This window comes from Protopterus annectens, chromosome 2.part2 (assembly GCF_019279795.1).
Source record: "Protopterus annectens isolate FY-2018-M chromosome 2.part2, PAN1.0, whole genome shotgun sequence".
Lineage (NCBI taxonomy): Eukaryota > Metazoa > Chordata > Ceratodontiformes > Protopteridae > Protopterus > Protopterus annectens.
The window spans coordinates 100,420,565-100,436,025 of NC_056730.1; the positions used below are offsets into that span (position 1 = coordinate 100,420,565).

At 39.4% G+C, this 15,461-nt stretch overlaps 1 protein-coding gene across 5 annotated transcripts in view; it reads right to left on the minus strand.

Moving 5' to 3' along the window:
• IL6ST (interleukin 6 cytokine family signal transducer) overlaps positions 1-15,461 on the minus strand; it is a 2,713,809-nt gene that overhangs the window by 1,097,588 nt on the left and 1,600,760 nt on the right. For all 5 annotated transcript variants that reach the window (XM_044063784.1, XM_044063780.1, XM_044063781.1 and 2 more), the window contains one exon: positions 3,445-3,599. In XM_044063784.1, the coding sequence (XP_043919719.1) occupies positions 3,445-3,599 (155 nt within the window). The remainder of the gene's footprint in view (positions 1-3,444; positions 3,600-15,461) is intronic.

Below are 15,461 nucleotides of genomic sequence, written 5' to 3' on the forward strand. Positions count from 1 at the left end.
ATGTTTAAGTATGTGTTATAGTTTTCCTGGGTCACAGTGGGGTACTTATAATTTGCAAGGATATGGTATGGGCTTTGCCTAAGATGATTTGGATATGCAGAAGCTCGAGCACATCATACTGTTTGACAGGCCTTGAGATGTTTGTTTTTTATGTAAATTGAGACATCTCAACCTTTTGTCTCTTCCTGTGCAGTAGATGGTCTAAGTGCATGGAAGGTATTACAGCCCTACACTGCCATGGTGCTCTCCATGCATTTAAACCATGCCTCAGTAATTGAACCATTCTCCAGAATGGGAAGAGCGTACAGGGAGTGGAGTTTCACGTTTAGACTCCTGGCATTGAGAAACAACACCTTTAGATTTTCTTGCTTGGTTTTGCAATACCAGAAGGTTTAACAGGTTGCCAGTGCCTAAAAAAGACACTATTGGAATGGCAAGGTTTTAGCCAATATTCAAAAGCTTAGTGGGGACAGGTGAAGCCCATACCTGGTAAAGCAGCATGGCCTGTCAACCATATCCTTCCAGGCTGAGGCTGACAAATATTTTACCCCATTCAAATAAAACCAAAACAAAGCCACTTTTAAAGTCAGTTACCTTCTGCTCATATTGTGTCATCATACAGTTAATAGTACACCAAGTTTAGTGATTCTCATTATATACTAATAAACCACCACTGGTATTTGAATTGAATAAAACTTTACCTAAAATAAAATTAAGCGATATACATTGTAAGATTAAATATGCAGCTATCCCCTAAACACACACGGAAATATAAAGCAAAAGACTTAGACAGATGACATACAGAAAACACTGACTACAGTTATGTTAGTCTTGTTAACCAATAACTAAAACATTCACAATATTCTACCTGCTTCTACCTTTTAAAGCATTTAATAGTTATAGGCAACTTACAAACGATGAATACCAGACAGGAAATCCCAATATAAAAATGTCCTCTGTGCACACTTTTGAATGCAAAACAGCTGCTCTCCCACAATCTGTATTTCCTGTTTGGCTTTGTTTTTGACCGCAAAATGTATTTTTTCCACAATCAGTTAGCTCTGGCGAAGTATAGTCCGAATAAGGTTACATTAGCTATAGACAGGAAATAAGCTGTAAATGTATGTGTGGGCCTACTTGAAAAAAGCTTCACAAAAATAATTGTAGGATTTTCTTACATCACAATGCATTTCTTTGTTACACTGTTGCATGTTTCATTGCAAAGACATCTATTGCACAGTATTTCATTTAGATTTTTTGCTGACAAATAAACATACTTTATCCGAGCACAGTTTTTGTATACTTCACATCTTACTGCATCTTTATTGAAATACAACTCCAAAGTTTTATACAGTCTGTCACAAATATCCCCCTTCCTGACTAAAGCACGTTTTCTTGCAATATTAACAAGAAATGAAGTTTAGGGGCTAAAGATGCTTTCAAATTACACTGCACAATCCCCTGCCTTGACAGGTCATCTACATCTGCATTACTGACATCACTTCCAGTGCTAGATTGTCATACTGTGGGAATGCAAAGCACCCAACCTTTGAGAAAAAGTAAAAATAACTTAAGGAAAGGACTCCAAATTGCCCCATTTATAAAATTCAAAACAAAAATAAATACATCTTCTCCACAGCTTCTTAAGATTCTTCCCTTGGCTGGATTCTGCAACTAAAATATAATAAAATTTTTCTTCCTTTGGGGAAACCTGGTTAACTACAGACACAATTCTGTGGTTTGAAGCATCTACCCACATAAATTCTTGGCTATAATCAGAGATGGCTAGTACAGGGAGTCAATTTAAGGCAGCCTTGAGATTCTTTAATCCTTGTAAACAAGCCAGCACCCAGATAAACTTATCTGGCATGCTCTATCAGGTAAAGTCTGAAAGCAGAGTAGCTGTGGTCCAATACTGAGGGTCAAATATTCTCCAATATCAGACTTTTCACAGGAATGCTACTACATGCTTTTTGTTATGAGAAATAGATTACTCCTGTATTGCTTCTACCTTGGCAAGCTCTGAGCAAATATTTTCCACCACCTATTTGATGTCCACGATTAAGATACTTCTGCCATTCCTACCTGATGTGTATTGACCTTAATTTGTTAACCCTGTTACTTTCAGTCTGCTCAGCACCTATTCATTCCACAGGGTATCTTGGTGAAATCATAAATCTCAAATGGGATGACAACAGCTATTCTAATCCTTACTGCAAGTGTCAAGGGTACTTGCCAATAAGCCTTCTGTAAACAGTAGTAAGAAACTTAGCTCCACTTAACTTCCCCAAAGCTTCATATTATCTAGGTATGAGATAAGCATCTTGCTTCTGCTTGACTACCTAACTAAAAAACTAACTAAAAAAAATAAATTTAATTCTGCATTTGTTGTATCTGAAATCTAGCATGCTTGAACAAGTCTGCAAAAATAATTTTTTCTCATAAATATTTACTATATGTAATATTTTTTTCTGAATGTATCTATGTTGGAGCTTTTCTCCACAGGCCTCAGTTGAAAATGGACATGTATCCAGTCGGACTATCCTGGTCAACAAATGTAAAATAAAATAAATAAATAAATTTCCTATAATCTATGCAAAACCTGGTGCTTCTGTTATTTTTAAACACTACCACTGTGTTGAGATGCAGACGCTTTTGGATTCCTGTATCTCTCCCAGATAAAAAACATCTCCTGCAGGTCCTTCAATTTGCTTTGTTTGACTCACTCCAGAATCCTGTAAGCAGTCTGTTTGATTAGCTCTTGATTTTGTGTCCACATAGAGCTCCACCAGTTGGAACATTGTGGTACAGAAGTGAACTTTTCATCAAACTGTTGTAGTTCCGCTTAGATTTCCTGAACATGGATACAGGAGAGCTGCTGTAACAGTGCTACCACATCCAGTGAAGTGTCACACAGAGCCTCACCAAAAAGTCTACCACAAGATACTCCTTTTGTTCCTCCAGTAACCCAGTGCAAATATTAAGTACGAATGTCTGTATCAAGGCAAGGCTTCATCAAGTTAACATGGTAGAGCTTGTGTTTCTGCCTCCTACCCGGCAACTTTGACTACATAATTAATGTTGCTTACCTTCCTCACAATGCTGAAATGACCTGCTCATGCTGCTTGCAACTTATTCTGTCAAACAGGAATAAACAGTATTACTTTTTTCTTTTTATGTGTATTCTTGAGTTCCTTCTCTCTGTTGTTGTTCTTGTGCTAGTTGTTCTTATGCCAGCCTCATGAGCTCTCTACTTAGTCTTGAAAATCAGCACATAATCCACAACTGAATCCTCATTGGAATCACACTCACCCTCCCACTCATCATAAATTGAGTCTGGCAGCTTTCTCATCCTGTCATCATAACTCAAATGGTAAAAAAATTGGTGACCTGGGGGAACCTCTCCGGATGTAAACATTTTTTTAAATACAAATATCAGATTACCTTAATCCAGTCCTTTGTGTTATCTGGTCTGTATCTGATATTGTACTTCAGGCTCATCTCTGTAGTTTGAAAAGGATTAGACCATTCTATTTTCAGTGCGTTTGGCAGTTGTAGGACAGATGTGATTGCTCTAATGACTGGTGCATTTGGTTTCACTAAAGAACAAAATAAAACAATTACTGTAAATAAATACATATTTCAAACAGACTGGAATTTAATAATGTGACAGTTGTTAGAGCAGTAAACAGTACATGTTCTGTTTACCCACAAAAATTATTAACATTGTACCTTAATGATGACAAGTCAGTACATACTTCTGTGCCATTAAGAGCAATTTTACAAACCAGCTCTGCTCTTATGGTTGAGATTTCCCTCAGGGTATTTATCCAGCCATTTTATTTACATTGACTCCAATTTCTTGTCTTATTTGACTGCTGTCAGGAGTACTTCATGCAGAAACATAAAGGAATTTATATTATCACATAAACTGCAAAATGCCTTTTTTGGTATGTGACAAGTGTTTGCTTCTGCTAGAAAGTAACACAAATGTTTGACAGAGACCCAGGAAATCAATGCCAACAACTTACAGTCTTTTTATTTATCCTGCTATCCTAATTGCTAAACCTCCTTTCTTGCTGGCGGAAAATAACAATTTTCACATGTAAATACAACCTCCTGGTTAGTAAAAGATACTGGCAGCCTGTAGCCAGTTTTTGAATGCAAGATACAAGAACCTTAACAAATTTCACAGTCAATTTCTTAATAAGAATATAACTACAATACATCTTTTTGCTCGCCTCATCCCTTTTCTAAGCTATACAACAGAAGGAGGAAGCTACTACATGACAGAGCAAAATCCCAAAAAGGGAAAGCATCTCTGATCAGTATTAGCAAGAAACTTCGATCCCTCATAAAATCATCAAAGGCCAGTTTTGAAAAAGAAATTGCCCTAGACACTAAAGATAATCACAAGGCCTTCTTTAGTTATGTCAGGAACATAGGCGGAAACTCCCAGATATGCTTTGAATTGTTGCATAACGGTACAAAATATACCAAACCTACAGACATAGCCAACATCCTGGCAGACAGATTCAGCGCAAACTTCTCCCCCCCTTCCCCCCCAAAGGAGCAAATGCCTATCCCAGCTGAATGTAACCTCCCAGACATCACAGATGCACAGGTGAAAGCTGCCCTCTCCAAAGCAAAAAATACAGCATCTATGGGACCGGATGGTGTCCCAGGCTGTGTCTTACACGAGCTCCAGGAAGAACTGAACCCTCACATTAGGTCACTGTTCAAACTTAGCCTTACTACAGAATATGTACCCAAAGAATGGCATACAGCTACAGTGGTCCCACTCCACAAAGGTGGTGCCACAACGGACCCCGGAAACTATCGCCCCATATGCCTGACTAGTCTGGTCTGTAAAGCTATGTAGCGTATTATCATGGAACTCATAAACAAAGACATTGGGAGCCTCCAGACACTGGACCCTACCCAATTCGGCTTTGTTAAGGGCAGATCTTGCCTCTTAAACCTAGTTGATTTCTTTGAAACAGTTGCCAAAGCCATAAATGAGGGCAAGGTAGTCCACACAGCCTACCTGGACCTCGCAAAAGCCTTCGACACAATACCCCACTCGGGCATCATAAATAAGCTTACCAGCTTAAATATCAACCCCTATATCACAAGATGGGTTGCAAACTGGCTCAGAGATAGAACCCACATGGTCAGAATCGCAGATGCCATGTCCGAATCCAAACCAGTTACAAGTGGCGTCCCACAGGGCTCAGTTCTGGGACCTCTCTTGTTCAGTATATACTTCTCTGAGGTTCAGGCTAACATGGGGGGATTATGGCTGACAAAGTTCACAGATGACTGCAAACTGGGGGCCATAATCGAATCTCCAGCTGACACAAGCATCCTCCAAAAGGGTCTCACAGAGATGGATGCTTGGTGCCAGAGCCACGGCCTCAAGCTAAATGCTAAAAAGTGCATAGTCATCCCCTTTGGGAAAAACAAGGTGCCCACAAATTACCACATAGGTGGTAATCCATTAAGGACAGAAGAAATAATTAAGAGATTTGGGGATCAACGTAGATAGTAATCTCTCCTTTGATAATCACGTTCCCAAAGTAGTTAGAAAGACCTTCTATATAGCCCACCTTATCACGAAAGGGTTCGCATCTAGATCAAGAGAGGTCATTGTGCCCCTCTACTCATCACTCATCAGGCCCATAATTGAATACAATGCCCCTTTTGGGATGTACCTTACCCGACACCTGCAGCAACTGGAGAGACCCCAAAAGTACCTCACCAAGAGGATCATGGGCTACAAACAAATGTCCTATACAGCTCGACTAAAGAAACTCCAGCTCTACTCAGTTGCTTACCGCCTACTCAGAGGCGATCTATGCCTGACGTACAAAGCCATGTCAAACCCAGAATTAATGGACATGCTCCACCTCAAAAAATCCAAGTCCCTTAGAGCTACACGCTCCAGGGACCTAAACCTCAGCACAAAAATAAATAGGACATGCTGGAGGGACAGATTCATTTCCCAGAGGCTCCCCTCACTCTGGAATAGAATCCCAATTCATGATAAACATAGTCCCTCGCTGACCCTCTTCAAGCGAAATTTAGACGCGTGGATGGGAAATCGCAAATTCACCCCTGGGATCTCTCCTGTGTCCCTGCTAGACAGAGGCACAGTAAACTAATCTTAAAAGAGTACCTTCTGTGACCTACTTTACAGAGGCACAGTAGGCTAATCTAATAGGGAGGCGGAAGCCAAATGCACTCTGGCTACGCTTATAAATGCCCTAGGGCAGATAGCCTAGTATCTACCTATGAACCTATCAGTCAGCCCTCCCTAAGTCAGTAAAGGCATTCCACAAATAAGCTTAAAGACAACTACTTTACAGCAAAGAAGACATATAAACAATCACAACTAATTATTACACCTCTCAACCTCTCACAGCAAGAAAACTGGACAAAGCGTGAAACAATGTATGGGGGTCAATGCACAAACTTATGGACAGATTTTAAATATTCCTCTTACAAACTTAGAAAGTTCATAGAATCGCACGTTTTGCATTAGAATGCATTTTCTGAGGGATCCAAAGTCTAACACTTCACTGTCTGTCATTATTTAGTTGCATCACTCCTCAATGATTTGCCAGAAAAACTGACATTTTATGAGGAACCAACTAAAAATATGAGGCAAAATCTGGACATTCTGTGAATATCTAGACAGTTAAGAGGTATGTTAATTATCTTCATGACGTAAGCAATTGCCATTACGGTCTTACTTAAAATAAGACATGCAAAAGAAGTCAGTTTTAATACAGTGGTTTCCAGTGTGCCACTCCACCACTGGCCCAGTAAACAAGAAGCCTCAATCCTCACCATTAGCAACAGTGGGGGACATACACACTGGGAGGATGACACATACACACACACTATTTCCAGACTCGGCTCTCTGCAGCAACTGAAATTTCCCTTAAGAGCACAGAGAAACCACAATCCGTGGCTAGTTTCTCCCTCTTTCTTCAGATCCCCAATAAGACTCCCCACTGGCACAGCTATAGAGTTGAGATCTCAGCTGAGTGGTCAAGACAAGACCTCCAGCACCCTCTCTGTCCAATCAGTGCTTTGTGTCCCTGTCCAAGTAGCTGGCACAACACATACACTCTTTGAGATTTGATTCACACACACACTCACACACCTGGGAAAGGCTGGCACAGGTTTACTAGCTATACCCCCTTCTGCCCAGACTATACGGTAGTTTTGACTGCCACAAGCCACGCCTCAGCTCCTCTAAGGCCCTTAACAAAGGGTGTCCAATCTTACTGTGTAATGTTACTATCAATACAAATTGTAGTTTGACCAAGAGCAAGGCTATTAGGAGTGGCCCACAGTGTCACCAAATAAGTATGCAAGTACTCTCAGAACTTAAATATGTCTCATAAATATCAGCCACAAAAAAAGATTTAAATATATTTAATAATGAACAATAAAATAACAAGAAAATACTCAGTAAACAATCACAGTTACATCAGAATTCAAAATCACAGAAAATATTTAAAACAAAATTGTGGGATAGTCTAAAATAAATTACTGTACCTTAGTCAACTTACTTACAGAGCAAGGCAGATGTGGGGAATGGGTTTTCCAGCTGCTGTTAGGTCAAAGACAAATACAGAATATTCTCTCTCTTTCTCTCTCTCTCTCTCTCTCTCTCTCTCTCTCTCTCACAGACTTCTTAAATTAATATTCAAAATATTACTGCTGGGTTACTTTCTTAAATTAATATTCCAAATACTACTGCTGGGTTACTTGCAAAATGACACAATTTTTTTTTCATCTGACTTCAGTTCTCAGGCTCACAACCATTGATTTTAGGATCTACCTGTGAACATACATAGACCTTAGATCTTTTGGCAAATGGTGGAAGTCGTAAAATAATTTACATTCCAACACATTTAAAGGCACTACAAAAAATAAACTTCTCTAGTACATTTTATCTCCTGTCGACTGAAACTGAAAGATAACATCCTTTTACTATGTGGTTATGCAATAATTTAAGTTTTCAGCCATTTCTTGTGTTTCAGTTTCCAGTGTTAAAATACATACATCTTAACAGTTACAATAGTGTACATACATTTCTGCGCAGTACTTCACAAAATACATCTTCAGCACAAGTGTCTGTCATACAGTTCTAATACATTTGTAACACAGGCATATGAATCATGATATTCACAAATGACACACAACCACTTACAAAATTCCAGACGGATGACAGTATCTTCTTCTGTCATACTACTATATAAATCATATTAATATTCACAAATGACATATAATTACTTACAAAATTACATATAGCTGGGCTGGCAGTATCTCATTTTGTTACATCCAGGATGACATTTCTTACAGTTAAAAAAAAACACACACACACACACACACACACACACTTGCCCCCAAGCACTTTGGCACATTACACTAGTACCACAGAAAGAAATATGGGCGATACTGTAGTGTATTGGCTCACCGGCAGTTTCGCGCAGGAGTGGGTGTGGCCAGGGTGACTGACAAGCCTAAAACCTAGGAAATGGTAAGTAAATGAGGCATAATTGGCATGCCATGTATATTACCCCGTGATTACATGCATATAACGAATGTAGATGAGCAGCTCAGTACTATACATTTCTGTGATAATTTATTTATTTGTTTGTAATGCTGGTGCGCAATGACCTTCTTTTGCTTTTTGCTTAATATAAAGTACTACAACTAATCCTATATAAGTAATCCCAGTTAAAATAAACAATTACTTTTTCCCTTTGCTTTTGCAGGGGGCAAGCCCCCCCTGCACCCCCCTTGTAGTCGGTTCTTGGAGTTGGTATATTCAAATAGCGGGGGGTGGGGGTGCAGCACCCCCACACGGGGGTGCAGGGGGCTTGCCCCCTGCAAAAGCAAAGGGGAAAAAGTAATTGTTTATATTTACTGGGATCTCTTGTACAGTTGATGTAATACGGCGGTTTAGGATTGCTTGTAGTAGTTTGCCAATTTGGCGGTTGTATTCCAGCATTTGTTATGCTGAAATAGCTAAGCATGCACTTAATGATTCTTTAAACGGACTTGAAATTCATCTGTTAAATATAACTGCGATTACTCATCAAAATGAATACTCATGCTGAGGAAGCCACTTCATTTTTGGTTATTCATAAGTACAGCAAGACGTCAACCAGCTGGGGTGGGGTTGGGGCAGCGCTTGCTACTGCGCATCTGATGAGCCAGTAGACTACAATATCGCCAAAATATGCATTCCCTGTGAGTGTGACTCTGCTCTCTCCTGAGCTCAGTGCTTTTTTCAGGCAACAAATGGGCCAAGGGGCAAGAATTGCAAAAAAAAAAAGATATAACATCTTCACCACTATAACTGACTATACATCTTACTTACAGCGGTTTTATTCTTAAAGGCTACAGTACATAATTCTGCATTTCATTTTTTTGTACTTTCTACATCTCTCCTCACAAATTTATAATGAACAATTTAAAAGAAAGCATTACCAGTTTTTTTATCTTTCAAGAGCATTTATTTTTACTTTGCTTTTCTAACTAGTGTGGTATCTCTGAATATTTGATGAACCAAACTGTTGTCCTGAAGGGTTTGAGTCATGGCTGAAAAGGGTCTGGCGGCCAGCCCACCTACCCATTTATTAAACATAAAAAATAAATAAATAAACATATAAATGCATGAATGAATGAATACATAAATAAGGGATAAAAAACTTCCTGGAACTTCTAAAAACAATTGCCTTTTCTTTTTGGTAGGGTAAGGTAATTAGCTGGTAATTATAACATGAGTAGAGCAACAGTCATCACAGTCATGAATACAATGTTACAAAGTAGATTAGTCACCTGCATTCTGCTAGCAAAATGTGTGCAGATAAGCAGAGAAGGTGTTAAGCACAGTTCTAGTAAAGTGACACAAAGGGAAGCCGGACACCAGAGTTCTGGATTAAAGGAGTAAGACATAATAAGAAAGTCCAGTCAGTGAATGCACAATCTATGGAAAGAGTGACTAAATTTAATGAAATATCTCAAGATCAAAAGGATCTTGGTGAAGTATTTATTACAGAACAGCTTACGAAGGAGAGGACAGATGGCAATTAGAAGTTTGCATGCAAGTCTGACCACAACAAATTCACACCCCTCGATTGATAAATGTTTGAGACTTGCATATATATTTCAGTGAGGCTCCAGTTTAGAAAATATCAAGATGAATCTGTAGCATTAGGGGTACACAGAAAAGGGGGGTGTCTGGAATTTCCTGGAGGAAGCTGGCAAAGAAGCCATGTTACTGGGAACAAATAATTAGTGAAGGAAAAGTAATAGAATGGGAAGAAGTAAAAAAAAAAAAAACATTTGGATTGCAGGCTAGTGACTGCTGTCCCTACCAGCACTGTTTAAGTTTTTAACTGAATCTAAAAAAAAACTGCTGTTAAAAAAGGGATAATTAGTAGAGCATGTAAAATATTGCATGATAACTATAGGAGTAAATCAGAAGAGGTCATAAAAGATTGGGAAGAGAGGTTAGATATGCAATCCACAAAGAAACAATGGGAAGACATATTTATGGCTCCCAAATATACAACAAAGTCTAGAAGCTTAAGAATTTTGCCTAGAAGTGCCTGCACAGATACTTTTTATACTCCCAATCAGATTCCAAAGAATTTTTCCTCAAGTAGACTGCAAATGTTGGAGGTGTGATGGGGAAGAAAGAGGTAACTGGGAACATATGTTTTGATAGTGTAATGAGTTGGCAAACTTTAAAAATGTCTCACAAGTCAGGACTACTGGCTGAGCAAAGAGTGTAACTAAGGAAATCATTTATCATTTTTTGAGCTGGGATACAGGACCTGAATTGCTTAGACATAGCAAAGTACTGATAAGTTTAATTACGGTGGCTGCCAAAAAAGCAATTAATAGAAAATGGAAATCAAAATCTAAATCAACTATACTTGAAATAGTGAATATTGTAACACACACAAAAAAACAGGAGGTGGGATACATAGGGGTAGGAGAAAGTTACATACAAAAAATGGAAATTATGGGAACAATACTTGCAAGAAAAAGATTTGGAGGAGGTGGGAAGGCAGGAATTGAATAATTTATGTAATGCTGCTTAGGTTCCTGGGTCAGTTCTCATCTGGGGTGCTTTCTGTGCGGAGTCTAGATTTTCTCCCTTTGTCTGTGTGCATTTCCTCCAGGTAATCCAGTTTCCTCCCACATTCCAAAGACGTGCAGCAGGTGGACTGGACCCTCTAAATTGGCCATAGGTGTGAGTGTGCATACGAGTGTATGGTGTAGAAGAACTACAGCAGCAGGTCTAGTCATTAGTCTGTGTAAACCTTAGCTCTAGACAATTGTATCTGTTGAAGTGACACCCTGATCACATGTGCAAAAATGGGAAAAAAGAGGTTGTGGATGGATGCACTGATGGATGGAAGGATTGATGTGATGTTGCTTAGAGAATGGGCAAACTGTACATTAGCACCCTGACTTGTATAAGTAATGCCCACTGAAAAACAAGTCTACCGCTTCACAGCAGCATATCAAGCTGCCGAGAAGCTAGAACTGAGAAAACTGAACAACCGCCATTATTTTATGTTCGCTAAGCAGCATTTTTGCTACTTAGCAAATTTAAAATGTGAAAAAAAAAAAAAAAACAGAAGACAACTTAAAAAAAATTGTGTGTTTATGTCTATGTGTAACTGCGTGCATGTCAGTGAAAGTGAGAGCAAGTGAGCTATTTTACACTCGTTAAGCAGTCCTTTTGCTGTCAAGCGAGTGTAAAATAAAAAAAAAAAAAATTAAAATAAAACATGCATCTGAGAGTAAGAAAGAGATCGATCAAGCGAAACAGAAAAAAGTGTGTGCGTATGCATGTTTATATTTCTGTCTGCAAGTGTGAGTGAATGCGTGCAAAGCAGAAGAGACTCTGTGTGTGCGCATGTGTGTGTGGGTGAGAGACAGATCTCAGTAGAGTGTGAAAGCGATCTTGCCATCCCCTGGCAACAGCAGCAGTTTTGTGTACCTCTCGACCTCAGACATAATTCTCAATCTATCAGCACAAGAAATCTGGACAAAGCCTGACATAACGGAGGCAAATGCTAAGAAATAAAGGCACAATTTAAATATTGCTCTTATAAACTTAAAAAGTTGCTAGAATAACAAATTTGTGTCAGTATGTATTTTCTGAAGGATATGAAATCTGAAACTAAAATGCATGTCATTATTTAGCGACTTAGATCTTTAGATCATCCCAGTGGTTTGTCAAAAAACACATTTTTTTATGAAGAACAAACCCAAAATATGAGGCAAAAATCTGGATAGTCTACAAAAATATTTTCAGTTGAGAGGTATGCTCTTAGATCAAGGTATCTGGATAAGCGTAAAATAAATGGGACAAAGGCTCAAAATAGGAACATATTTTAAACTTGTGGTGTTAACATGCATTTTCTGACGCAGAGGTCTGTGTGTGTGTGTGTGTGTGTGTGTGTGTGTGTGTGTGTGTAAGAGAGAGAGACAGAGAGAACATGAGTGCGATCTACCGCTGGCAGCAGCAAAGAGGTTTGTATACCTCTGGACCCTTCAGCTGAAGCAATCTGGATAAAACCTAAAATAAAAGGGGAACAAAGGCTCAAAAATAAGAATACATTTTAATTACTGTTCTTATAAAATTACAAACTTGCTGAAATAAAAGGATTTGTGGTAGCATGAATTTTCTGAAGGAAATAAAACTAAAACTCAAATGTATGTCATTATTTAGTAACTTCTGTCTCCAATGACTGGCAATAAACCAAACATTTTTGGAGTAAGGGACCAAAAAATAAAGTAAATACCTGGATTTTTTAAGTGTTTTATTTTGGATGTAAAATGCTTCATCCAAAACCACTAACATATAATAAGGCAAGTTTGAAACATTAAGCGGAGTTACTATTTTACATCAAAAATATATAAAAAATAATATAGTACTTAAAAAAATAAGTAACTAAAACATAATTTTACAGAGAGCCCATCCTTTAAGTGCAATAATGCCCTCCAGGGTGTGTGTTAATATGTAATTAACACCCTTCGGCGTCAGGCCTCATAACACCCCTAGGCAGGCGTTAATTACACATAAAGACACCCACTCCATTGGGCATTATTGCTTGTTTAGAATATATGATATATAACAATATATGTGATAGGCAATGTTTATAAATGTGAACTTGTCAATATGGTTTGTTTACTTTTATATAAATGTAGGTTTGCCTATGTCACAAGTGATAATTCAATAAAGGTGTTTAATAAAATAATGAATCTGTACCAATGGCTGCAAATACTTGACAGCTTAGGAATGTTGGGTAACCTAGACTTACAGCAGAGAATCAAGGCTCTGAGCTCTTAATGATTTACTTCCTTTAATCAAAGGTACATGGCTTTGATTCCTTCCACCTCCACTTGCCTACTGGGTGACTTGGCTTCCTTAGACAATCTCAAGGATAAATTTTGTGAGCTTCAGTATGCCCCAGAAAAAACAATCGAATGGCATACGGCCGAATGCTTTTCTCCATAAGAAATCATTGCCGGAGAGATTTCTAATTCTATGCTGGCAATGATTCACTTATTAGGGAGAGTTCTCCCTTCTTCAAGCTGGTGCGACCTCAGAGTTGGTATACATAAGTTTGGGGTGGGGGGAACATGACCCCACACTGGGGGTTCAGGAAGACTCAATCTCCCTGAAAAAAAAAAAACAATAAAAAAGGATTTTTTTGCCCTCTTGGTGTTCAGGCAATTTTTTTCACTTTTTTGAAGTGCCAACTTTCAGGAACTCATTGTTTCATAGTAAAACTGTGAGACTCTAAGCAAGTCAGTTAAAGTACAGTTGTGTACACTTACCATAAATGTAGATATTTGAGTGTATTCACTGTTGCAGTCATTACATTTGGGTTATCTGCTTGCAGTAGCCCTCAGTCAGCCTGATTACCAAAGTCTTGGGTCCTGCGTCGGTTGCTGTCTCATTTTCCATGACGTCAGGTAGTTAGGGGTATAAAGCATGCAGCCGAAGTCATCAGGGGGCTGGAGGGAGGGTAACCAGGACTGCAAAAGTGAATATACTCAAACATCTACATTTGTGGTAAGTGTACACAACTGTACTATGTTCTTCATGTTTCACTGTTGCAGTCATTACATTTGGGTAGATTCGCAAAGCTAAGGAAGGGAGGAGGTAATTAGACAGCATTAGGACCAGCTATAAGGCCCTGCAAAAATGCAGTGGCAAAACCAGCTCTGGATTTAGAAAAAATTGGCAAGTGGTAATGCTTGGTGAAGGTATGTACAGAACTCCAAGTAGCAGCTTCTAGGATGTCCCTGGTAGGGACACCTCTGAGAAAGGCTGTGGAGGTAGATGCAGCCCTGGTTGAATGTGGTCTTATTCCCAGTGGGGTAGGTTTTCCATGGTGCTTATAGCAGAAATAAATGCAGTGGCCTATCCACTTAGAAATAATTTGCTTTGAAATGGCCTTCCCCTCTGCCCCTGCAGCAAATGCAACCAGCAGCTGTTCAGATTTCCTGAGAGGCTTAGTCCTGTCCAAGTAAAATCTAAGTTGTCTGTGCACATCCAAGGAGTGCAGAATTCGTTCCCCTTTGTTCTGTGGATTAGAAAAGAAGGTTGGAAAATGAATGGACTGATTAAGGGCCACACTGGATACCACCTTGGGCATAAATGAGGGATTGGTCCTGAGGGACACCCTATCTGCATGAAAGATGATGAAAGGCTCCACTGCCATGAGGGCCTGTAATTCAGACACCCTTCTTGCTGAAGTGATGGCTAGAAGGAAGGCTGTTTCCCAAGAAAGGAATTTCAACTCTGCATTTGCAGCTGGCTCAAAGGGAAGTAGAGTGAGCTTTTCCAAAACAAAGTTAAGGTCCCAGGCTGGAGTAGGGGCTCTCGTGGGTGGTCTTAGTTTTTTGGCCCCTCTGAGGAGTTGCTTAAGCAGTGGATGAGAGAAGAGGGGTGGTTCTGTATTATAATGAGCTGAAATGGCCGAGGCATGAATTTTGATGGAGGAGAAGGAAAGACCTTTGTGAAGCATCTCAGTTAAGTATTGAAGAATGTGCGGTAAATTGGGCACAGTTGTGTCCATCCCCTGTGTTTGGTTCCAGGAACAGAATCTTTTCCATTTTTCAGCATAAGATTTTCTAGTACTAGGCCTCCTTGCCTCCAGAATGACATCCATCACTTGCTTACTGAGGGATGGTTATGGAGTGATCATGAAATCAGCCAGGCTGCAAGGTTCAGGGTTTGAAGCTGTGGGTGTAGAATCTGGCCCTCCTGCTGGGACAGCAGGGCAGGGGTCTGAGGCAGGTGCCATGGTTCCAGAAGTGACACACTGCGCAAGAGGGGGTAACAGTGTTGTCATGGCCAGTCTGATGCAATAAGTATTGTCCTTGGTTTGTCCTGTTTGATC